This window comes from Mustelus asterias, unplaced genomic scaffold, assembly GCF_964213995.1.
Source record: "Mustelus asterias unplaced genomic scaffold, sMusAst1.hap1.1 HAP1_SCAFFOLD_2203, whole genome shotgun sequence".
In the NCBI taxonomy this organism is placed as follows: Eukaryota; Metazoa; Chordata; class Chondrichthyes; order Carcharhiniformes; family Triakidae; genus Mustelus; species Mustelus asterias.
The window spans coordinates 1,759-27,956 of NW_027592148.1; the positions used below are offsets into that span (position 1 = coordinate 1,759).

Consider the following 26,198-nt stretch of genomic DNA (forward strand, 5'->3'; position numbering starts at 1 on the left):
AAGGATGAAACTTCACTACATGTGACACGCGGCTGGAGACTCTGTCAATCTTATGTTGTGAATACAACAGACTTTAAAACCTGTTACTTTACAAATAGGCATCATGAAAACAAATGTCTTAAAAGAGTTAAACATCTTACTTTTGATAAAAAGGACAGAAGCACTCATCAAATTAGTATGGGTCAAAGGAGCTACTTCATCTAAGTGTCTACTGAGTAATGCTGAACATACACTTACCCAAAAGAGTACCCTGGACTAGGTTTCTTCAAAGTCACCCAGAAACTTATTAGGCAAGTCACCAAACTAGTAAATAAAGAGATTAATGTCAAAAGGGACAAAATCAAATATATTCATAAGCTTCAGGCCTTCTTACAAAGTGTTTTTTAAAATTAATATTTCACATAAAAATCTAATAGTGTGTACGAGATATATTTTACAATTCTAACCCCAGCCCCAACAATTTTGTGCATAATTATTCACCATTGGGGGAGCCTTGGAAGATGTTTTTGATTATTGGAATTATGTCATTAATGATACTGAATGTCATAATCTCGACAGTAGCACTGCCCATACTCTGAAAAATACTAAGCTGTGCCTCATAAATTCATGTAAAAAATTGGTTCACAGTGAGAAGAACAAACTACAGTTATTCCCCTTTTCAATAAAAAAAGAGCATGGGTGACCAGACAACCATTTCTTAAAGGTAAGGTAACAAGTGCATGCACGAATTGCATTTTACAGGTCTCCCAATCACATTTTCTGCTGCCAATTTAAAAATAACAAAATCCAACATGACTTTGCTACAACAAAGCTATGCCATTTTCCATTCTGCCTGAATGATGTCACCCCAGATAACAGTCAATTGCATTACTCACTTTCATAAATGACAGCAGGTACCAGATTGATAATCATTCCCTAAGAAAGACAGGAAGGGCAGGCTACTAGAAGCGTTCCATCGGAAATATTAACTTCTTGCCACTATTAAATGGACTTCTACATATTTCTACCATGCGTGTCTTTTTCAATCCACACCTTCAGGGATTGATTAATGTTCTACAATCTAACTCAAATACTGACTGTCCTTTGTACTTTACAAAGTAATGAGTTTTGAACAGAATTTTACAAAAATGTTGCAGGAATTTTCATGTCAAAATTTCAATAGAGACTCATTCAGAGATATAGATCAAGGTGCAGAAGGTTTAATATTCTCAGAAACAAAATGGTTATTCTAAGATATCCACCATCAGAACAAAAATAACTTTTCCATTATTACGTGGCAGAACAACCAAATTAAGTGAGTTGTGAAATTACAAAATGCGAAGCAGGCAACACTGCATCGCCATGGCAGAGCGTACCATAGCAGGTACCTAATCTCAGAGCTGTGTAACCAAAGGGAAGCTACAGTGAGCAGACGTCAGGCATCATCCCTGAGAATGTGGATGATCTCCAAGTCTGTTCTTCTGAACATCCAAGGAGCTGTGGTAAGAGCAGCAGAGGGCAAGAAACAAGTCACTTGTCCACCCTCCCACAAAAGGGGAAGTGTTAACAAAATAAATAGATAACTCGCCAGTTCCATTTAAAAGCAAAACTGATCACAGAATGACAACTAATTCCGAATATATTTCACTACAGACATTTACAAGATTTGAGAAAATAAATCTAGCTTTTATCAATTAAGCTTTAATATTATTAGGTATAAGTGCACTAAAAATTGAGGTTCATAATAAAAACAATTACCTGAAAAGGTCAAAAATGGTAAGGTATGTATAGGCAGTCAAAGCTGTAGAGAAAAGGAGGGGAAAATGTCAAATTAACACTGAGTCAAGTAAACTTCGGTTCAGTCACAGCAAAATATAAATTATATTTTTTGAGTCTAATGTAGTCATTTGTCTTTGAGAAACTCTCAAACTTGATAGATATTTACAATTAATTTTATACTGAAGAACCATTTCAAAATATGATTGCATACTAACTGTGCCACATGAATGCAGACTTGCCAGTAAAAACTAATTTTGCCTCATTCAGATCTTTTTCTCCAGCAATTCAAAAATCATTCCATTGTACATGTAAATTTAACATTGCAAAATGCATCAATCCTGTAACATCTGCCAGAATTCATTGCTTATTTTCAATTTTCTAAAAGTCTGTATTATTGCTATGACCAAGAAAAATATAATTATGACAGGTATTATTCATTTTCATTACATTTTCATCTTCAGCTTGTTGGCCAACTTGACAGTAATGTGGTCCTGATTTACTTTAGGAGGATTCAGACAAAATACATTCTAGTGGATTGGGCAGAAAATGATCCTATTAGTAAGATGGATGGGTATTAATACTAATGAGGCTGGAGTTCTTAAAAATTTCCATTTTAATCCAGGTTGCTTCAATAGAAATAATCTTTACTACAACATACAAGATTAAATCAAAGTGTATACAAAATACTAGGAAACACCTGCAGCTGTAAAATCATCACCAATTGAATATCGTCAAAGCTCCTATGACTATCCTGCGCATCAAAGGCAGGGACATGAACCCTGGTGGTGTGTTTCAGACTGTTCATGATTGCTCTTTCATTGAATTGTTATGCACTGCAGCAATGTCATGGCTTGTACAGTCGTAGATGCTATTTGCTAACTGAAAGCTCCACATCCTTTTATGGTATTTCCTCAGCCAAGGGTTCCACTAACCATCTCCACTGACAGAGATCATGAGCAGAACATAGGAATCAAAAATGTTCAAAAAGATTTATGGTTAAAAAACCATAAAGTCTTTATTACTGTTTTGTATGAATGAAAAATAAATAACAGCATATTTATTAAATTCTGACAACATACAACTGTCCATCAACATTACCTAACAAACCTAACCTTGCCACACGACAGTCTTTCATTTATTAGGTCAAATGAAAACATTTGCATGTCAAAAATCATTTTTGAAATGGGTTTATCTTTTGTTCCTGTAATACTTGACATTTGAAATCCATGGAGCAATTTACTTTGACACCCTGATCCGACCAAAACCGCATCAGAATCCTTAATTCACAAAAGCACTTTTGAAATGACTTGTATTCAACTACTTTATAACAACTCAATTCCTAAAATACATGTTTGGGGGATTTAAAACCAAAGACAGCATTAGTAGAGAAATAAAGCCCACTGGGGCAGTTCAGAGTGAGAGATGATGCAGGTTTAATTCTCATTCCATGGTTCTTGATCTCAGGTGTGCAATTGTGTGGAGTAGCCAAGAAGCCAGACATCTTATAAAGCATAAATAGAAAATAAAGAAATCTTCCTCAGAACCCTTAGCAAGCTTAAGGGCAACACTTGGGACATCTTGTTGAAGTTGTACAAGACATTGGTAAGGCCACACTTGGAATACTGTGTGCAATTCTGGTCACCCTATTATAGAAAGAATATTATTAAACTAGAAAAAGAGTGCAGAAAAGATTCACTAGGATGCTACTGGGACTTGATGGATTGAGTTATAAGGAGAGGCTCAATAGACTGGGACTTTTTTCTCTGGAGCGTAGGAGGCTGAGGGGTGACCTTATAGAGGTCTACAAATAATGAGGGACATAGACAAGGTAGATAGTCAATATCTTTTCCCAAAGGTAGGGGAGTCTAAAACTAGAGGGCATAGGTTTAAGGTGAGAGGGGAGAGATACAAAAGTGTCCAGAGGGGCAATTTTTTCACAGACAGGGGGGTGAGTGTCTGGAACAAGCTGCCTGAGGTAGTAGTAGAGGCGGGTACAATTTTATCTTTTAAAAAGCATTTAGATAGTTACATGGGTATGATGGGTATAGAGGGATATGGGCCAAATGCAGGCAATTGGGATTAGCTTAGGGGTTTTAAACAAAAAAGGGCAGCATGGACAAGTTGGGCTGAAGGGCCTGTTTCCATGCTGTAAACCTCTATGACTTTATGACTTCTGGAATGCTGGCAGCAAAGCATTTAGAAGAACAAAAATCTTCTTAAAAAAAGTTTATTTATTAGTCACAAGGCTTACATCAACACTGCAATGAAGTTACTATGAAAATCCCTTAGTCGCCACACTCTGGCACCTTTTCGGGTACACTGAGGGAGAATTCAGCATGGCCAATGCACCTAACATCTTTGGACTGTGGGAGGAAACCGGGGCACCCGGAAGAAACACACGCAGACACAGGGAGAACGTGCAAATTCTACACCGACAGTGACCCAAGCCGGGAATCAAACCCGGGTCCCTGGCGCTGTGAGGCAGCAGTGCTAACCACTGTGCCACCGTGCCGCCTTGTTGCTTTTCGCATGTTGCTTCTGGGTTTTTTGCAAATCACCATAAATCAGTGCCCATTGGTTGTCAATCTTTCAGTTGTTGGAAATGGCTTATCTTTATTCACTCTATCTAAACCCTTCATGATTTTAAACACTTCTATCAAATCTCCTCTTCACTGTTTGAAAATCTCACAGAGGCACCAATTTCACAGCTCGTATTCAAATTATGCTAAATAGAATGGGAAGTGCGGCAGGATGTACAAAAAGCAGTTTCTATCAGTGAAAACGACCCCCATTTCACTCCCTCTAACAAAAGAAATATATCCATTTACTAGAAATAATACAGGCTAACTTACTGCACATTCAATAGCATTTGATAGACCATTCTACCAATTATATGGTCTGGTGATGCAAGACATTAATCTGTAATTAAATATACAGAAACATTGAAATATTTGGGGATTATTTCTGCTGTTTATTAGATTGAAAAATCATTAATGGGTGCATAAGTAACAATCTTGTTGAAATGAAGGGTAACATTTTCCTCCATAGTTTTCTAGTTGGCAGGCTTGGGAAGAGAGGCAGCAAGGAAACAGTCTGGGTTAGATTTTTTTTGTTTTTGCAGAACATAAAATACTCAGTTTACTTACATGCATCTCTGGTCATGAAATTAATTATCTTGAGCTTCTGTAGTAGGTAACACTGTAATTCCCAAATTAATGACTTACAACCTTACAGTATTAGTAACTACAATAGTCATCCTGATGGCTGTACTCTAAGTTAAAGGAATTACATTATGCCTAGGATGACAACTTCAAGACTACTGGCAGGGGCAAGGTACGGATAGTTGCAGTAAGAAGATCCCTTGTGTACGCAGCTGATCCTTAGTCAGTACAACAAATATACACACAGCAGCAGAGATCATCCCAAAATATACAGCACACCTTTTAAGCAAGTATTGGAATATGCTGACAGCTACGAAGAAATGTGCAACAATGTTTTAGTCATGTAAATACTGCAACGCACTGCAACGGGACAAAACTGTACGTTTTATTATCGACTAACACAGTTCACTCAACTAGCTAAAGTTCTGTGAATTGAAAATAAATGCCAGAGAGCACAGAGGAGATTCACAAAAATGATACCAGGGATAGACAACAGCAGCTATGAAGACAGATTGGGGAGGTTGAATCCATTTTCCTTGGAGAAAAGAAGGCTGAAAGGAGTCATGATAGAGGTATTCAAGATCTTGAGGGGTACGGACAGGATATACAGTGAGATACTGTCCCATCTCAAGAGTACACCAAGAACTAAAGGGCAAAGATTCAAAATAATAGACTAGAGGAGTAAAAGTGATGAGAGAAAAAAAAAAGTTCACAGTGGGTAGCTGAAGTCTGGAATGAACTTCCCGAGAGGGGGGGGGGGCGTTGGCAGGTTCAATCCTGTTATTCAAAAGGGAACTAGATTGCTATCAGTAAAGAAAGAATGTGCAAAGTTGCAGGGATAAGGCAGGGAAGCGGGACTAAGTAGAATGCTCTTTCAGAGTCAGTGCAGACCCAGTGGGCCGAAAGGCCTCTTTCTGCACTGTAAAGATTTTGTGATTTATAAATTCAAATTAACTCACCTTGCTTAGAATAACCACTGTGAAATGCATGTAGAAATTTGCAACAGTTGGAAATAAACGATTGGGTTGATATGTGCTTGTAGGCTGTCAGATGGGTTTATAAACGATGGGAGAAAAGCGAGAGCAATCATTGACAGGACTGTCCAAGCTTCTCTCTCTGAAGGAGACATTAAGGTTTGTGACTATAAAAACCCAAAATCAAAATTTCACAAAATGAGATACTGATACTGGGACACCTCGTGTGTTTGAAATGTGGATTTATTCACAAAAAAGGTAGCCACACGCCAGTAGAGCGGCGATGCTGATTGGCTGTTGCAGGGAAGATTTGTATAGGTGCAGTCACTGCTTTCAGAAGGTGGACCTCCAGAAGACACCCTCCATGTTCAAGTGAAGGTAAGTGTCCAGCAGAGTGGAAATTGTGGGACCGCTAGCAGAGATATTTGAATCGACAGATCGCTTCTTGGCCTTTTGGCATCGACAGAATCATCGCTTCTCGGCCTTTTGGCCAAGATCAAGTGTGGTCTGCTGATGCTGCACTTGGTTGAGGTCATTGGGTTGCGTTTAAGCTTCATTTTCATATGAAGCAATTTTTAAAAGCAGCATCTCGGCCTTTTGGCTAAGTTGCAAATGAGATCAAGCCTTGGAGGAGGAAACCTCCACCTACTCCAATCAGCTTGGCTCATGTAGATCAAGCCCAAGACAGGGTAGGGGTTGCATACCCTGTCTTGTCAGCTTGGATCGGAAATGTCTCAACTTGTTGAGACTCTGAATTGGACTTGATTTGATTGAATTGGAAAAGTATATTAAAAAAAAATTTGAATCATCGACAGATCGCTTCTCGGCCTTTTGGCTAAGATCAAGTGTAGTATCGACATGCTGTGCTTGGTTGAAGTCATTAGGTTACATTTTAGCTTCATTTGAAGCAATTTTTAAAAGCGGCATCTCGGCCTTTTGGCTAAGATGCAAATGAGATCAAGCCTTGGAGGAGGAGCTATGCCTACTCCAATCAGCTTGGATCATGTAGATCAAGCCCAAGACAGGGGGTGAGAGCCCTGTCTTGTCAGCTTGGATCGGGAATGTCTCAACTTGTTGAGACTCTGAATTGGACTTGATTTGACTGAATTGGAATAAAAACAAAAAATAAATTTGAATCATCGACAGCCACAGGTGAGGTGCCTGAAGGTTGGAGGGTGGCAAATGTTGTGCCTTTGTTTAAGAAGGGCTGCAGGGAAAAGCCTGGGAACTACAGGCTGGTGAGCCTAATCTCTGTGGTGAGTAAGCTGTTAGAATAGTGTGATAGTGGAGTCAGACACTTTAGGAACATTTAAGCGGTTATTGGATAGGCACATGGAGCACACCAGGATGATAGGGAGTGGGATAGCTTGATCTTCGTTTCAGATAAAGCTCGGCACAACATCGTGGGCCGAAGGGCCTGTTCTGTGCTGTACTGTTCTATGTTCTAGAAGGTATTCTGAGAGACAGGATCTACAGGCATTTAGAGAGGCAAGGATTAGGGACAGTCGGCATAGCTTTGAGAGTGGAAAATCATGTCTCTCAAATTTAATAGAGTTTTTGAAGGGGTAACCAAGAAGGTAGAGGAGGGCAGTGCAGTTGATGTTTTCGACATGGACTTTAGCAAAGCCTTTTACAAGGTACTCCATGGTAGGTTGTTGCAGAAGGTTAAATCTCTTGGGATCCAGGGCAAGGTAGCCAAACAGGTACAAAATTGGCTTGATGACAGACGACACAGGGCGGTTGTAGAGGGCTGTTTTTCAAACTGGAGGTCTGTGACTAGCAGTATACCTCAGGGATCGGTGCTGGGTCCACTGTTATTTGTCATTTATATTAATGATTTGGATGAGAATTTAGGAGGCATGGTTAGTAAATTTGCAGATAACACCAATATTGGTGACATAATGGACAGTGAAGGAGGTTTTTAGGACTGCAACGGAATCTTGATCCATTGGACCGATGAATGGCAGATGGAGTTTAATTTAGATAAATGTGAGGTGATGCATTTTGGTAAATTGAATCAGGGCAGGACTTACTTAGTTAATGGTAGCGTCTTGGGGGGGGGGGGGGGGGGGGAGGAGAGAGTTATAGAAAAAAGATATCTAGGAGTACAGGTTTATAGCTCTTTGAAAGTGGAGTCATAGGTGGACAGAGTAGCGAAGAAGGCATTCGGCATGCTTGGTTTCATTGGTCAGAACATTGAATACAGGAGTTGGGACGTCTTGTTGAAGTTGTACAAGACAGTGGTAAGACCACACTTGGAATACTGTTTATAGTTCTGGTCACCCTATTACAAAAAGATTAAACTAGAAAGAGTAGAGAAAAGATTTACTAGGATGCTACCAGGACTTGATGGTTTGAGTTATAAGAGGCTGGATAGACTGGGACTTTATTTCCCTGAAGCGTAGGAGACTTAAGGGTGATCTTATAGAGGTCTATAAAATAATGAGGGGCATAGATCAGCTAGTCAACATCTTTTCCCAAAGGTAGGAGAGTCTAAAACTAGACGGCATAGGTTTAAGGTGAGAGGGAAGAGATACAAAAGGGTCCCCAGGGGCAATTGATTCACACAGAGGTTGGTGAGTGTCTGGAACAAGCTGCCAGAAGTAGTAGTAGAGGCGGGTACAATTTTGTCTTTTAAAAAGCATTTAGACAGTTACATGGATAAGATGGGTATAGAGGGATATGGGCCAAACGCGGGCAATTGGGACTAGCATAGTGGTTAAAAAGTGCGGCATGGACAAGTTGGGCTGACGGGCCTGTTTCCATGCTGTAAACCTCTGTGACCTCTATGACTCTAAGAATAGTTCTTCCAAACTTCCAAGTATCCTAATACTGTGAAAAAACTGGCTTGAGAATTCTGTATTTATATTTGTTAACTGATAAGTGCAAACAAAACATATTTCTTTTGGTGGCTGACACCTTATTGGGATTCATATAAACCACATCAATAGCTTCAGGATATCGACATCTCTATCTATACCATTGCCTCAGTAAAATGAGAAAAAATCCAAACAAAAATCATGTGTTAAATCAAGGCTGAAAAGTCAAATTTAAAATGGCAACAGATTATTCTGATAAATAAAAGACATATGAATCACAGGAGGGTACAGTAAGTGATTCATCTCCTAATGGCTGGATTTGAGCAACTTTCACTCCAAATTTATAAATTGAATTGAGAGAGCATCGCACAATCAAGAAAACCCATCTAATTCCAAAAATTATTTTTGTAACTAGCAAAATACACTAATGATCAAATAATCATGAATTATTGGAATATAGAGGAAAACAATATTACTATAAGACAAGTACAGGGGATGAACAGTCTCCCAAGTTACCAATGTTTTGAAATCATCCTTTATTACTGGTATTGGAAATGCTGATAAGGGAGTCTGGGGAAGAGATTTTATGGCTCCTGATTTTGCCACATCCTTCTGTCTACTCCAGTGTCTCAAATAGGGACTGTGAACTTGTACGCAGCACTTGCCATTCATACAATCACCAGAGCTGAACTCCACGTCATTGGCTCCCTACTCTCATTACTGTTTTATTCTGGTCTTCATGAGAATTACAGCCAAAACTCTATTGGATGAAAGGGAGAATGGGGATTGAAGACCCCAAGAGATACCCTCCCCTTCATTGGTACCCTGGTGCTAAAAAACATCTTACATTTTTGGTCCTTTCAAGATCCATCAGTATACATGTAGCCACAGGAGATGATTAACACTGCATCCGTACTTTATTGCTTCAGCAATCAAACTAACACAAACATGAATTCTGCAATCCCATAATGCACTGGCTTGCAAAGCACAGCAAGCCAGACAAGGCATACAATGCATAACAATACTGGATTTATTTTTGAGTCCCCAATCATTAATTTAGAATCTCTGGAAAAACATCAGTTAACAGTGCCAACTCTTTACAGAACTAGCACAGTTGAAAACGCAGGCATTGTGGCCACTTATGCTTACTTGTGACCAATTTAGTCTCCCATGTATGCGTGAAAATAAACTAAAAGAAAAGTTGACTGGTTGGGGTTGAAATGGGATCCCTGTATTCACACACAATAATCATGGCTACAGCTATTAAAAACGATCTTCATTTTTAAGCTTCGTTAACCCTGTCCTCAGGCAGCAGCCTAGTCAAAGAAAAGTTATGGGAAGTGACGAGTATGAGTTAAGAGTCTAGATCTTTTCTTACTCCATATGCTAGGTTCTGTAGCTGGACCCACATTAGTGGCTATTGGAGTGAAGTCATCCATTAGAGTAGATCTCTTGAATAAGTTGAAATATGTGTACTATTCAAATTTGGACAACCGTATTTTCACCAGATTTAACAAATCAGCACCTGAACCACCACTCTTTTGAAACACCAAGTTCAGGATCAGTTACGGTAAATAACTGTAGAAAAGGCAATTCTGCAGAAAACCAGGATGGTTCTGCATTATTCTGCCTTCGTTAAAGCACATTGGTGGCCACAGTGTTGCACACTACCGTCTTGGAGCAACATATCAGCAGGATAAGGTCAGCTGTGTATGTTTACAAAAGTGGCCAATCAAGATAAAAGAAACAAGAACAATAAAGGTAAATTAATCTATCTTTTTGGTTTAATTTTTAATGCTGACTGCAGAACAGAAGACAAACATTCATATACTCCGCTCTCTCATTTTATTTGTGCCATTTTATTTCCTGCCCTGGGGACAGATACATTTCTTACATAACTGCAGCGCTGTTACCAAGGGATCAGCAATGTTAAAGGCTCTGCCCTTTCCCATCCATCTATGCTACATTTAGCCTGTTCCCCTGGCAGGGCTGCAACTGAGCCAATAGAATGGTGTAGAAATGTTCGATTTCCAATATTGAAATCTTAGCTAGTTTTCAGACTCAGAGAAGGAGATTTGCAAACTACAGCATTCTGCTGTCATTGCTTCATGAAACACATATCGACCACTCAGTGTCGGATGTCGTAAAATGCTCTGCATTAAAAGAGAATTCTCCAATAAGTAAACTAAAAGCTTTATTGACTGAAAACAAGAATCCACTTGGTATACTCTGAAAAGAAATTTAAGACTTTAAAAGGAAGCTTTGCGTCAAAGCGTCCCTGCAAAGCTACCATTAATGGCTGTGGATTCAAGTTGATAAAGGCAGCCGTCTCCTACCAGTCACTGAGACAATCTTCCCACTTTAGCAAACTCCAGACATCCAGATGGATTGAGCTGTCATAACATTACAACAGATACTGTCAGCTAGGCTGTACAGATTTCATATCTCATCTGAGATTTCCACTTTGCTGCTTCACAGCACAGTCTGCAAATTAAGTCTGTTTACTATGTTCTGCCAGACTGGGTTTGAAGGTTAATACAGAATATTTGAACAACTGTACAGAAAAATTTTAAAATGCATTAGCCCATATCCCAAGGTAGTGCTCACATGCAAAGTTTATTTTAATTAAATATGTCTCTTGCTGTAATGATCTCTCTGCTTGCCTCATTCCAAACATTTGCTTCAGTCTCTCCATATTTTACAGCGTGTTTGGTCCTATTTTTATTGTCTATTTGAGTCTTTTTAACCATAACCCCCCCCCGCCCCGCAGTCGAGTCTTTAGATCTCACAACGCTGCAGTATTAATTTAGTTTGCATCTTTTACATTTTAAAAGTCCAGGATTCCCAGTGAGATGGCAATGAGCACGGTCGTGGGTGGGGATGTGGAAACTGTGCATGTGAAATGTTTTCAGGTAAGAGAGAACCTAGAGCCAGGGTCCTGCTAAAACAAACCAAAGTGTGATGGGGGAACCAGCAGCAATGAGCCAATCAGCATGGTGTCCGAGTGTGAAACAGCAGATGCTTGGGGAGTACAAGGTGGAGTTAAGGAAACAGAGTATAGACCTAAGGAGAGAAGCTGAACTACAGCACTCAAGGCACACACAGTTGTTCAAAGCCAGCTTGCAAGGGACTAATTCTCAGCAAGGAGGGTGGGATTTCCTTCTTCAATGCTAAAGATATCTATATTTTCATGTACCGTACTAGGTTAACATCCAAAATGTAAGCAAATCTATGTATGTGGTAGCCGTAAGTTAAGAATGCATAGTTTTGATATTTGAAACACCAGATTGTCCCAACGTTTTATCTGATTTGATTTATTGTCATTATTAGTATACAGTGAAAAATATTGTTTCTCGTGCACTATACAAAGCATACCGTGCATAGAGAACGAAAGGAGAGAGTGCAGAATGTAGTGTTACAGTCATAGCTAGGGTGTAGAAAAAGATCAACTTAATGCGAGGTAAATCCATTCAAAAGTCTGATGGCAGCAGGGAAGAAGTTGTTTTTAAGTAGGTTGGTTTGTGACCTCAGACTTTTGTATCTTTTTCCCAATGGAAGAAGGTTGAAGGAGAGTACGAGTGGGGTGCGTGGGGTCCTTGATTATGCTGGCTGCTTTTGAGAGGCAGCAGGAAGTGTAGACAAAGTCAATGGGTGGGAGGCTGGTTTGCGTGATGGACCGGGCCTCGTTCATGCCCTTTGTAGTTTCCTGCGGTCTTGGACAGAACAGGAGCCATACCAAGCTGTGATACAACCAGAAAGGATGCTTCCTATGGTACATCTGTAAATGTTGGTGAGAATTGTAGCGGACATGCCTAATTTCCTTAGTCTCCTGAGAAAGTATAGGCGTTGGTGGGCTTTCTTAACTATAGTGCGGCATGGAGGGACCAGGACAGGTTGTTAGTGATCTGGACACCTAGAAACCTGAAGCTCTCAACCATTTCCACTTCATCTCCATTGATGTAGACAGGGCATGTTCTCCACTATGCTTCCTGAAGTCGATGTCTATCTTTTTCGTTTTGTTGACATTGAGGGAGAGATTGTTGTCATTGCACATATTCACCAGATTCCCTATCTCTTTCCTGTACTCTGTCTCATCATTGTTTGACATTCGGCCAATATGGTGGTGTCAACAACAAACTTGAAAATTAAGTTGGAGGGGAATTTGGCCAGACAGTCATAAGTGTGTAAGGAGTATAGTAAGGGGCTGAGGACACAGTCTTATGGGACATCGGTGTTGAGGATAATTATGGAGGAGGTGTTGTTGCCTATCCTTACTGATTGCGGTCTGTGGATTAGGTATGCTGGGTTCAAAAAATAGCAAAGTACCTTTTATTGAAAATTTACAATAAAAAGAAAATGCTGAAAACATGTGGATCCAAGTAACATCTGTGGAATGAGGAAGTGTGTTAGTGGGCAGAATTTTAACAATGGCACCTGCTCGCAGCAAGGGGTAGGCTGGCTGCAGCTTGAAACCTATGGGGTGGGCTTTGCGTTGACCGAGTTAAAAAGCGATCCCGCATCGCTGCCCTACCGACACTCCCACAGCCTGCATCCTGAGACTGTGATCACCATCCTTTCCCCTCCAATGATTTAAACTCTCCAACCAGTGGAAAAAATCCCTCAGCATCTACCCTATCAAGTCCCCTCAGAATTTTGTAAGTTTCAATGATACCACCTCACATTCTGCTAAATCCCAAAGAATACAAACCTAATTTACTTAGCCTCTCATCAGAAGGCAACCCCTTCATCCCAGGGACCAGTCACAGTAATAAACTATCCTCTATAAAAGACCATTAATTGATAATGGGTTGCATGTTAAATGTTTCAAGAAGTTATCATGGTAGATTTTAATAGTTGCAAAAGCATTCAGGCCTACATCTTAAACTGTAGGAAAAAAAGCTATAAAAAGGTGAAACCACATTATATAGAGTCAGTGGTGGCTGAGCACAAATGATAAAGAAAAATGTTTGATTATAAGTACCTGCCAAAAATCTATGATTAATAAGATCCTTGCTGCACTTCAGTAATTCAGTACCACAGATGCTAGAGTAGACTAAAGACATTAGAGAAGACTAAAGGCATTAGAGTAACTAAATGGCAATTAATGGATAAGAGTGAGGACCCATCAGAACTCAAACTCGTATTACAGCCGGAAGCTGAGGTCACTTTCCCAGGAGGATTAATCCACAACATAAATGATAGGCATTACTGTTTCTTGAATGAGAATAAACATTTACATTCACTCAAAGCTGTTTTGTAGAATTAGCTCCTACCAACCTCACAACAGCAATGTATTAGAAAGACATTAATATAAACTTGTCAGTATATAAATGCCTCTCCCAGAGACGTTAGTAAAATCTGTGTATTTCAAAGTTGTGGGGGGAGAGGGAGAGCAAAGGCATGTATGAGCAATGTTTCAAAATCCTCTCTTTGCCACCAAAATAAAGTTGTTGTAAGTTTTGGCAGAAATTATATTTTGAAACCAATTTAGTTATAGAGTGCATAGGATCACCAGAGTTGAAGGAGGAAATCTGATTGGGGAGTTTGTGTTATAGCAGAATTAATAAGTATTTTTGGATCAGTTTTTTTAAAGGGAAGTAAAAGTAAAAACATAGAAGATACTGAACTAAACTTCAGTTCATGACTAACCTTTTGAACTAAAATAAACTAAAATAAATAAACTTAACTAAAAGTAAAGTTTATTTATTACTGTGAAATTCCCCTAGTCGCCACAGTCCGGCGCCTGTTCGGGTCAATGCACCTAACCAGCACGTCTTTCAGAATGTGGGAGGAAACCGGAGCACCCGGAGGAAACCCACGCAGACACAGGGAGAACATGCAAACTCCACACAGACAGTGACCCAAACCAGAATTGAACCCGGGTCCCTAGTGCTGTGAAGCCATGATGTGGAGATGCCGGCATTGGACTGGGGTAAGCACAGTAAGAAGTCTCACAACACCAGGTTAAAGTCCAACAGGTTTATTTGGCAGCACTAGCTTTCGGAGTCTCAAACTCCTAGGTGAGGAGTCTCACTTGAGGAAGGAGCTTGAGACTCCGAAAGCTAGTGCTGCCAAATAAACCTGTTGGACTTTAACCTGTTGTGAGACTTCTTACTGTGCTGTGAAGCAGCAGTGCTAACCATTATGCTACCGTGCTGCCCACGGTATATGTTTAAAAAAAGCAATTAGTTTTGATTTGATTTATCATTGTCATGTATTTTTTTTTGCATGTTATATAGACAAAGCATACATACACAGGGAAGGAGAAATGCAGAATGTAGTCATAGCTGGGGTGTAAAGAAAGATCAACTTAACGTGAGGTAGGTCCATTCAAAAGTCTGATGGCAGCAGGGAAGAAGCTGTTTTTGAGAACTGAGTGTTGATGGACAGGGCTTCGTTCACGACCCTTTGTAGTTTCTTGTGGTCTTGGACACAGCAGGAACCATACCAAGCTGTGGTACAACCAGAAAAAGTGTTTTTTATGGTGCACCTATAGAAATTGGTGCGTGGTCTCAGACTTTTGTATTTTTTCCCGACGGAAGGTGGTGGAAAAGAGCATGTCCGTGGTGGAAAAGGCCCTTGATTATGCTGGCTGCTTTTCCGAGGCAGCGGGAAGTGTAGTCAGAGTCAACGGATGGGAGGCTGGTTTGAGTGATTGACAGGCGTTTGTTCACAACCCTTTGTAGTTTCTTGCGGTCTTGGACAGAGCAGGAGCCATACCAAGCTGTAATACAACCGGAAAGAATGTTTTCTATGGTGCATCTGTGGAAGTTGGTGAGAGTTGTAGCAGACACGTCAAATTTCCTTAGTCTCCTGAGAAAGTAGACGTTAGTGGATTTTTTCAACTATTGCATCTGCATGGAGGGACCAGGCCAGGTTGTTGGTGATTTGAACACCTAAAAACTTGAAGCTCTCAACCATTTCTACTTGGTCCCCATTGATGTAGACAGATGCATGCCCTCCGCTATGCTTCCTGAAGTCGATGACTATCTCCTTCGTTTTGTTGACATTGAGGGAGAGATTACTGTCATCGCACCAAATTCTCTATCTCTTTCCTGTACTGTGTCTCGTCATTGTTTGAGATCCGACCTACAACAGTGGTGTCATCAGCAAACTAGAAAATAGAATTGGAGGGGAATTTGGCCATATAGTCCAAGGTGTATAGTAAGAGGCTAAGGACACAGCCTTGTGGGGCACTGATGTTGAGGATGATCGTGGAAGAGATGTTGTTGCCTATTCTTACTGACTGCAGTTTGTGGGTTAGAAAGTCTAGATCCAGTTGCAGAGGGAGAAACCAAGCTCAAGCCATGTAGTTTGGAGATGAGTCTCATAGGAATAATGGTGTTAAAGGCTGAGCTGTAGTCTGTGAATAGGAGTCTGACATAGGAGTCGTTGTTATCTAGGTGTTTCAGGGTTGAGTGTAGGGTCAGGGAGTTGGCATCTGCTGTGGACCTGTTGCAGCGATAGGTGAACTCTAATTGATCCAGGCAGTCTGGGTGTCAGGATTTGTGCCATGACTAACCTTTTGAAGCACTTCATAATGATGGATGTCATTAAGGCACTCTGCCTGTCTTTTCTTTGGTACTGGAATGATGGTCGTCCCGAATACATTCATAGAATGTAAGGTGAATAAGCCATCTGGCTTAGACAGCACGCACCATTGTCTGACAAGCAAGTCAGAGGGGAGAGCAGATGCTCCCTAAATATGCTGTGGGACTGCAGAATTCTCAATGTAACACCCTTGTTCAAGATAGAGAAGAATAAGAAAGTGGGCGCAACCATTAGCTCTTCTGACTTTGGTTGTGGGTAAACTGATAAAAATCCATGACTGGAGATAAAAATTAGTGAGAGCTTATAGATGTACAAGTTAGTCTTCAAGGACCAGCATTGATTTGTTAACATAAAGTCATGTTTATCAAGTTTAATAGAGCTTTGTTTGAAGGAGTGAATAAATAAAATAAAACTCGTGATATTGTGTGTCGGTTTTATGGCAACATTCAGTAAAGGTATCTCACCAGAGGCTGGCTCATGAATGTTTAGGGAATATGGTACATAGCAGCAACAACAGAAAGCTGGCTGTAGGACTGAAAAGAAACAAGGTAAATCGGTGTTGCTTCAAATGGAAAGTGCCTGGGATCAATGCTAGTTTACTTCCGTTTTTTGTGATTCAGATTTGGGAATGGGAAACATGATCTCAAAATTTGTTGACAATATAAAGTGGGGAGGCATGGAAAATAGTGAGAAGGAACTGTAAAAGACTTCAAGGAACACAAGTTATCAGAAGAAAAAGAAAAACAATAAAAGTGGCATATCCTATTTTGCCTCGTTAAGTATGATGTAATATCTTTTGGGAAGATAAGCAAAAGAATGGAAATACTGTACATTATATTTGTAACTGTATATTGTGGAGGTGCACTAAAGGGTGTCAATCAACAAGTGCATCTAGGTCCCCAATACATAATTCCCTTAAAATGTGAGAGTTAGTAGATGAAGCCATAAAAAGGTCAAGTAGATTTTATGAATAAGAACACAGAGGAGTGGAATAAAGAAGTCATAATAAACCTAATTTGTTAGGCCAGCTATAAAAATAGCAGTAGAGCAGCACAGAGTAGTGCTCGAGTTTCATGTCCTGAATTATAGAAAGGATAATAAAGCTATAGATAGCGTCCAATGTTGACATTAGGGACAATGCCAGGAACAAGAAACTATAGTTATGAGTTGAGACCTCACATAATGGGATTATTTCCAGTGGAGTTGGGGAAATTTAATCGAGATTTTAAAATTCTGAAGCGCTTGAATAGTGTAAAACTATTTTTGTCTGGTTGGGGAGCCAATGACAAGGGCAATTGACAGGTGGAGCATGTGTTAATTTTGTGTGAATGGAATCCATCGAGTTGGTGTAGACTTAATATGGCAAAGTTCTTGTTTTAAATGTTTTTAGTCACTGATAGAGTAGGATTTTCTAATGAGGCTATTGGAAACTGAAGAGAGGGTAGGGGGATGATGGAAAAATCTACAGTTCAAGTATCATATATACTCATGCATAAGTTGAATTTATGAGACCAGATTTTTAGGCAAAAGGTAGGGGTTGACTTTTACATGAGTAATGCTTCTGAGTTCATGCTGGCTGTTGGGAACTGCGGATAACAACATTGTCTCAGCAGTTGCTGCCCATGGTTCTGAACTCCCAAGCTATTTTTTTCTGATGGTTTAAATGAGAAGAGAGTAATTTAGAAAAAAGTAATTATGAAAAGGACTAACTGGGCTGATCCTGCTAATCTCAATCCAGAAAATGAAAACAAAGAGAACACATATTTATTTGTGTCACCACTAGGCTTACATTAACGCTGCAATGAAGTTACTGTGAAAGTCCCCTAGTCACCACACTCCGGCATCTGTTCGGGTACACTGAGGGAGAATTTTAGCATGGCCAATGCACCTAACCAGCACGTCTTTTGGACCGTGGGAGGAAACCCACGCAGACACAGGGAGAGCGTGCAGACTCTGCACAGACAGTGACCCAAGCTGGAAATCGAATCCGGGTCCCTGGCGCTGTGAGGCAGCAGTGCTAACCACTGTGCCACTGCGTTCAAAACAGAAAAATGGAGAGCACACCAGAGCAAAACAGTGAATATGAATGAAAACAGGATAAGTGCACAAAACAGAAAATGGAAATCTGATATGGAAGAAAATGGAAAGCATACTTGCAAGAGGAAAATGGTGAGAAAAAGAGCAAGAGATAAAAATTGAGAGAAGAATGAGCTGGAGATGCTGAATGTGCGGGATAAAAGCATACAAGGAAGAAAAATGGTGAGCAAGAACATGAATAATACCAAATGCATGTTGGTGAAAAAGAATGGCCAACATGAGCAAGAGTGAGAACACATGAAGGAGAAAGCAGCCAGTATGCATTTAGGAAGTGCAGGTAGGAGAAAAGTGACAACCATAAGAGGAAAACAAAACAATGAGGGGAAAAAGCAACGAGTAGAACAGTGCACAAGAAATAAAAACAGTGACATGGATAGAGACAATAAAGCAGGTCAAATAAAACAATCGATATTTGCTATAGAGCAAGAAAAATATAAAGTTCCAGCACAAAACAAAGTACTGCAGATGCTGGAAATCTGAAATAAGATCAAGAAATGCTGGAAATACTCAGCAGGTCAGGGCAGCCCCACTGGCGAGAAACTGTCTAAACGTTTCAGGTCAACGTCTTTTCATTCCAATATGAAAGGTCATTGAACGGAAACGTTAACTCTGTTTCTTTCCATAATATAGCATTTCCAGCAATTTTTGTCTTTTATTGCAAGTATCAAACTTCTAATAACATGTCAAAAGTGCCACAAGAGGGGATTAAAAGCCTTAAGTGGGGAAAAAAAGAGAATTTGCAGGCCTGAAATAATCCATCAGAAATGGGTATTGCATTTGCAACAAACAATTACTTTGGTAAATAAATGCATTGTTCAGATGTATGCTCAAATTTGATGAAGGCATGTGAGCAAATATGTTTTTAAGAGGTAATCATTAGAGGAAATCAAATTATTGTATGTAATTTTGTCTTTGGGACTATGTGGATTTTCTTCCAGAACACTGCCTCATCTCAAATGTTCTGACTGGGTTTCAGGTCACCTTAAACATCTCCCTATACACAGTGACATTCCTAAGTGATTAAATGTCAATAGCTGATTGAAACCAGAAGTCAAAGGTTCACATGCTGCAAGTAACTATTCCCAGATCATATAATAATTGTTCTTTTGTCCAAGTCCTCTTGGGATCAATGCCTGTGGTTACTGGCTTCTGGTTTTGAATTGGATGATGATTGTTCTTTTGTACAGAACCTATTCAGATTAATGTTGGTGGTTTGGCACATTGTTTATTCTTGTTGTTCAAAATTTGAATTTTACCTTTTAAAATTCCTGGATTGATTGTATTGTTATTTTTGAGTCCGTTAACGTTTTGCATATCCCTCCTCATAGCAGCTGATAGTGGTTAATGTACTCTCCTTTGATCTTATGGTTTCATTACGACTGCAAGGTTACTGCCTTCAGTACCATGAATGCTTTCAGCCCTGCAGGATAAACAACCCAATAATCTTGTCTTCAGAAACAGCAAAAAAGTTGTGGAATTTAGTTGCTGTTTCTGACTCAACAACCAATGGTTTAGGAATTTAGGTCCACCACCTTGTGGGGGGTGGCAGTTGGCTATAGGCAGTTTGATCTGTCGGTCCACATTTACAAGACAGCAATATTAGCAATCAGCAATTAGCATTACTGCAATTAGTAATTAACAATATTTTGCTAATGTTGTTTGCAGCAACCTTTCCCTGGTATTAGGAGATTAATGGACTGAATGAAGAAGAATCAAATGCAATTGTGCATCAACTCCCAGTGTGAGAAAATGACATAAGTACATTAACGTTACTTTGGCATTTATAACTTTAGAGAACCACACAAGTGTACATTCTCCTGTTGCATCACACCTATCTTGCCACCAATCAGCTGTAGAACAGCCAAGCCATTATCACACGTCCTCAAATAGGATGCAGATGCTGGGTCAATGGAAATTTTCAAGACTTGAAATTAAGTTTTTAAAAAATATATTGATAAAGGACACAAGGAATTTGGATCAAAGGTGGATAAATTGAGTTGAGGGACAGAATCAGCCATGATTTAATTAAATAGTGGAACAGGCTGCAGGAGTTGAATAGCTTTCTCCTGTGATAATGCCGTGCTGATAGCCCATTAAAACAAGACTAATGCAGCAGGAATTCAAGAGTCATTTTACAATAAAAAGCTTCACACTGTTTGCAAATGATCTCAAACACGATAAAACCCAAAGCACCCTTAAATTTAATTAATGGAGACTTCAGTGCATTTTCAGAAAAACTTAAATATAAAAGTACGAGCCACAATTTTAAAACTGCAGGACTCATGGGCAAATGGAATGGCACATCCTTTTAAAAGGAACCCAGTAAGTGAAACTACATTCTGCACCCTCTCCTTTCCTTCTCTATGAATGGTATGCTTTGTCTGTATTGCACGCAAGAAACAATACTTTTCACGAAATACTAATATACGTGGCAATAATAAATCAAATCAAAAATAGTATTTCTTAATGTCAGGGAAACATTCAAATGTGGGGTAAATACTTGAGATTACGGGGAACAGGTCTGGGTGGGATTACCCCTTAGTGTCAGGTGGATTACATGGGGTTACAAGGATAGGGCTTGGGTGGGATTGTGGTCGGTGCAGACTTGATGGACTGAATGGCCTTCTTCTGCACTGTAGGGATTCTATGAAATGATTGTCAGAAAGAAAAAAAAGTCATTAACTTAAATAATTAATTATTGGAAAAAATAAGCCCATAATATACAAACCATAGAATTTTCAAATTCTATTCTTGTTATATTACTGATGCTACTAATTGTCTATGTGGTAATATCAGTGCAGTATGAAGTTTCTAAATTGGAATTGATCAAGAAATAAAGTCATTAATTAGCTTCTAACATTAATATTGCATTAGTTAACAGGGTATAACACTGGTTCACAGTTGTTAAAATTTGTTTACATTATGTACAACAGGCAATTTCAAGTCAAGATGCTTCTTGCCATTAATATAAATTGGTTGGCCAATTAATCGTTGTATTTAATTACTGAAGTGGCTGCAGTGTTAAATTGAGATTGGCTATCACCTCTGGAAATTAGTTTCACTATGCTGGCTTGCTATAAGAATTATTAATTGTGACAGGAAAATGAAGTATGATACCAGACCCAAAAAATGCATTGGTAGTCATGGAATCTGAGGGAGATGGAGGGAGTCTTCTATGGAGCATTTGATTATCAGTACCAAAATTAAAATTTTCTGAATTATATTCAACTAACTTTTTTTGGAAATGCCTGTATAATTAGCTCTCTTTAATGAGAGTGGCACAGCAGCACAGAGGTTAGCACTGCTGCTCACAGCTCCAGAGACCTGGGTTCAATTCCCGGCTTGGGTCACTGTCTGTGTGGAGTTTGCACCCTCTCCCTGTGTCTGCGTGGGTTTCCTCTGGGTACTCCGGTTTCCTCCTACAGTCCAAAGATGTGCAGGTTAGGTGCATTGGCTGTGCTAAATTGCCCCTTAGTGTCCCAGGATACGTGAATTAGAGGGATTAGCGGGGTAAATATGTGGGGTTACAGGGATAGGGCCCAGGTGGGATTGTTGATGGTGAAGACTCGATGGGCCAAATGGCCTTTTTCTGCACTGTAGGGATTTTATGATTCTAATGAGACAAAAACAGAAAATGCTGGAAAATCTCAGCAGCTGTGAGGCCTCTTGTTTCTGATTTCAGCATCCGCAGTATTTTGCTTTTATCTCTTTAATGAGAGTCCAGTTGACAAGTTGGTAGGAGGAGAGGAGGCGGAAACAGTGAGGAAGAAAAATAACTGGGATAGTTTCCGCTTGGTGTTATCAGTGCAATTTTCCCTAAATCAGTCAAACTGATGGATTTTAAGCACAAATTGCATCCAGCTCAAAGTTTTCGCGATCTTTTGCCCTAGGTTAAAAAAATACACTAGAAGCTGGCCCCATCCCTAAAACTGCCCACAGTATCAAATCAATCACCAATGTAAGCTCTGCTAATGAAACCCATTTGCAGGCCTTTGAGGAGGCTCTTGGAGAACCAGTTCCTTTTAGGTGCTAGGACACTAACTTTTACTTTCTAAGTGTTTCTGAATACAATTTTTAGTTTGCTAAGAACTGACTACTGCTCACCAATTAAATCAGCAAACGCTTTGTATATTTTCTTAAAAACAGGTTATTCTAAGGTGGCAGATTAGCATGGATTAAAAACACTTGCTGTGATAAACCAATTTTCAGCTTATTAATGCAAGGTTGCTATATCAAGGACTTTAAAAAAAGTTTTAAAAATCTATTCTAAAATGTTGCCTTAATCCATTGGTCAATGACAGATTTTACATATGGCAATATGCAAATAAGTTTGAGTGGAAACCTAAGCAAAAATGCTTTTCAAAATGAGCACAACTTTGGGCATCATTTTCACTCCGATCACCGACTGATTTCAAGGTGGAAACTCTGCCCTAGTCTTTTTCTGAGGCTTGCCAATTTGGTACTAACCATCTCTCATTTTGAAATCACAGCTGAAGGTAAATTATATTATCAGCATTCTAAAGGCAAGGATCATGTTGCCTCTCAATCTTCTCTGCTGACAGCAAATCCAATGTAACCATTCTATTCTGATAACTTGATGCTCCAGTGGTAGCCTTTCTTTCATGGTCAGCAAGTATTTAACACTAGCAGCAACCCACCAGCATGTTTAAGAGTGTCCATGCCAAGTTACTGAGACGTCAAACACTTGGAGAGAGTTATTGTTTGTCAATACAAAGTGTATACTTTCTTCCTGCACATGTCCCAGTTTATTCAAAACCTGAGAGCTTTGTGCAGGTTGGAACAGACATGGTTTGTGGAATGCCTATAGACGGTGCTGGAAATCAATCAGCTAAAACAGCGTGGTTTTCTAGTGCTGAGTGATGGTAAGCTTTCCACTGCTATTCCAGATTGGGACATCTACCCATAAACTGGAGCAAGTGGGAAGATCCAAGTTCCCAATGACAGGTTTAATCTTCCAGATCCATTAAACATTCAAGCTACCTAGCCAGTCACCAGCAATCCCTTGGCATACGGTGAACCTGCATACTTCAGGTACTAAATTACAGGATCTACAAACACACATGGTTTTGAATTTGCGCTGCTAAACTGGTCACCTTGACCTCCAACTAACTTACTCTGTCCGCCTCCAACACTGACCATGTTCCCCTTGTCCCTACTTCCCGGAGGGTAGTCATCATCTATCAAGCGAAGATTTAAGCCTTTGTTTGGAGGATAGCAGGAGTGAGATCATTGCAAGTGGGATAGTGAACAGCACAGGCCACATAAAATCTGTCAGTACGACACTACCATTTCCTGACCGTGGCACAGATAAACACAATATCCCTCCCCATTGAACAGTGGTTTCACCAGAAGTGCAGAGCATCAGAAATAGTTGCTCTGCAACCTGATCTGCTGGGCCAATCATAGTGGGGAACAAGCAGTCGATATTATTAGTCATAGAGGTTTACAGCATGGAAACAGGCCTTTCGGCCCAACTTGTCCATGCCCCCTTTTTTTTAAATCCCTAAGTTAATCCCAATTGCCTGCATTTGGCCCATATCCCTCTATACCCATCGTACCCATGGAACTATCTAAATGCTTTTTAAAAGATAAAATTGTACCCGCCTCTACCACCACCTCTGGCAGCTTGTTCCAGACACTCACCACCCTCTGAAAAAATTGCCCCTCTGGACACTTTTGTATCTCTTCCCTCTCACCTTAAACTTATGCCCTCTAGTTTTAGACTCCCCTACCTTTGGGAAAAGATATTGACTATCTACCTTGTCTATGCCCCTCATTATTTTATAGACCTCTATAAGGTCACCCCTCAGCCTCCTACGCTCCAGAGAAAAAAGTCCCAGCCTCTCCTTATAACTCAATCCAGCAACTCCTGGTAGCATCCGACTAAATCTTTTCTGCACTTTTTCTAGTTTAATAATATCCTTTCTATAACAGGGTGACCAGAATTGCACACAGTATTTCAAGTGTGGCCTTCCCAATGTCTTGTACAACTTCAACAAGACGTCCCAACTCCTGTATTCAATGTTCTGACCGATGAAACCAAGCATGCCGAATGCCTTCTTCACCACTCTGTCCACCTGTGACTCCACTTTCAAGGAGCTATGAACATGTGCCCCTAGATCTCTTTGTTCTGTAACTCTCCCCAACGCCCTACCATTAACTGAGTAAGTCCTGCCCTGGTTCAATCTACCAAAATGCATCACCTCGCATTTGTCTAAATTAAACTCCATCTGCCATTCGTCAGCCCACTGGCCCAATTGATCAAGATCCCGTTGCAATTGGAGATGACCTTCTTCACTGTCCACTATGCCACCAATCTTGGTGTCATCTGCAAACTTACTAACCATGCCCCCTATATTCTCATCCAAATCATTAATATTCATTAAATCATTATAAATCACTATATTCTTTATCATTAAATCATTCTTTATAATTAAATCACTATATTCTCATCCAAATCATTAATATTAGTAGTGGTGGTAGTAGAAGACGACCTCTATTCTAAACTTCTGTGGAGAGAGAATGATCCCTCTTAGGATTATCCAATGTATGGCAACAGTAGGAAGCTATGCCAAATTCAATCATTTGTTTTGTTCATGGAACAACTAATCAGCATTCATACACAGTGTTTAGTTAATTACCCAATTAAACTTATTACTTTTGTTTGAAGTACGTTCATATGTTGATCCTGAACTAGTTGCGGTGGCTAAAAAGAGAATCAAAATGCCTTTTAAACTAGCAGTTTCTCACTAGGAGGAAACATATACCTGAGTCTATGCTCCTTTTAATAGGCCATTAATTCCATTTCAGAATAATCTACAACATGCCAAATTCTATGCTAAATAACTTTTTTTTGTATGTCACCTCAATTTCTTTCTCTCGCTTATAAGAACATAAGAACATAAGACCATAAGAAATAGGAGCAGGAGTAGGCCATCTAGCCCCTCGAGCCTGCCCCGCCATTCAATAAGATCATGGCTGATCTGACGTGGATCAGTACCACTTACCCGCCTGATCCCCATAACCCTTAATTCCCTTACCGATCAGGAATCCATCCATCCGCGCTTTAAACATATTCAGCGAGGTAGCCTCCACCACCTCAGTGGGCAGAGAATTCCAGAGATTCACCACCCTCTGGGAGAAGAAGTTCCTCCTCAACTCTGTCTTAAACCGACCCCCCTTTATTTTGAGGCTGTGTCCTCTAGTTTTAACTTCCTTACTAAGTGGAAAGAATCTCTCCGCCTCCACCCTATCCAGCCCCCGCATTATCTTATAAGTCTCCATAAGATCCCCCCTCATCCTTCTAAACTCCGAGTACAAACCCAATCTCCTCAGCCTCTCCTCATAATCCAAACCCCTCATCTCCGGTATCAACCTGGTGAACCTTCTCTGCACTCCCTCCAATGCCAATATATCCTTCCTCATATAAGGGGACCAATACTGCACACAGTATCCCAGCTGCGGCCTCACCAATGCCCTGTACAGGTGCATCAAGACATCCCTGCTTTTATATTCTATCCCCCTCGCGATATAGGCCAACATCCCATTTGCCTTCTTGATCACCTGTTGTACCTGCAGACTGGGCTTTTGCGTCTCATGCACAAGGACCCCCAGGTCCCTTTGCACGGTAGCATGTTTTAATTTGTTTCCAAGCTATACATTACTTTTGGCAAAAGGCTGAAGTTTTGAATTTGCGCCGCTAAACTGGTCACCTTGACCTCCAACTAACTTACTCTGTCCGCCTCCAACACTGACCATGTTCCCCTTGTCCCTACTTCCCGGAGGGTAGTCATAATCTATCAAGCGAAGATTTAAGC

The 26,198-nt window shown here is 40.1% G+C and overlaps 1 protein-coding gene and 1 non-coding gene across 2 annotated transcripts in view; one reads left to right on the top strand and one right to left on the bottom strand.

Moving 5' to 3' along the window:
* Positions 1-237: 237 nt before the first annotated feature.
* LOC144489451 (zinc transporter 6-like) overlaps positions 238-26,198 on the bottom strand; it is a gene marked incomplete at both ends in the record, with an annotated part of 56,366 nt that continues 30,405 nt past the window's right edge. The window contains 2 exons of the mRNA XM_078207312.1: positions 238-303; positions 1,738-1,780. Coding sequence (XP_078063438.1) covers positions 238-303; positions 1,738-1,780 — 109 coding nt within the window. The remainder of the gene's footprint in view (positions 304-1,737; positions 1,781-26,198) is intronic.
* On the top strand, positions 6,709-6,907 carry LOC144489452 (U2 spliceosomal RNA). The gene has a single exon (XR_013496979.1). It is a non-coding gene; the product is annotated as a U2 spliceosomal RNA (small nuclear RNA).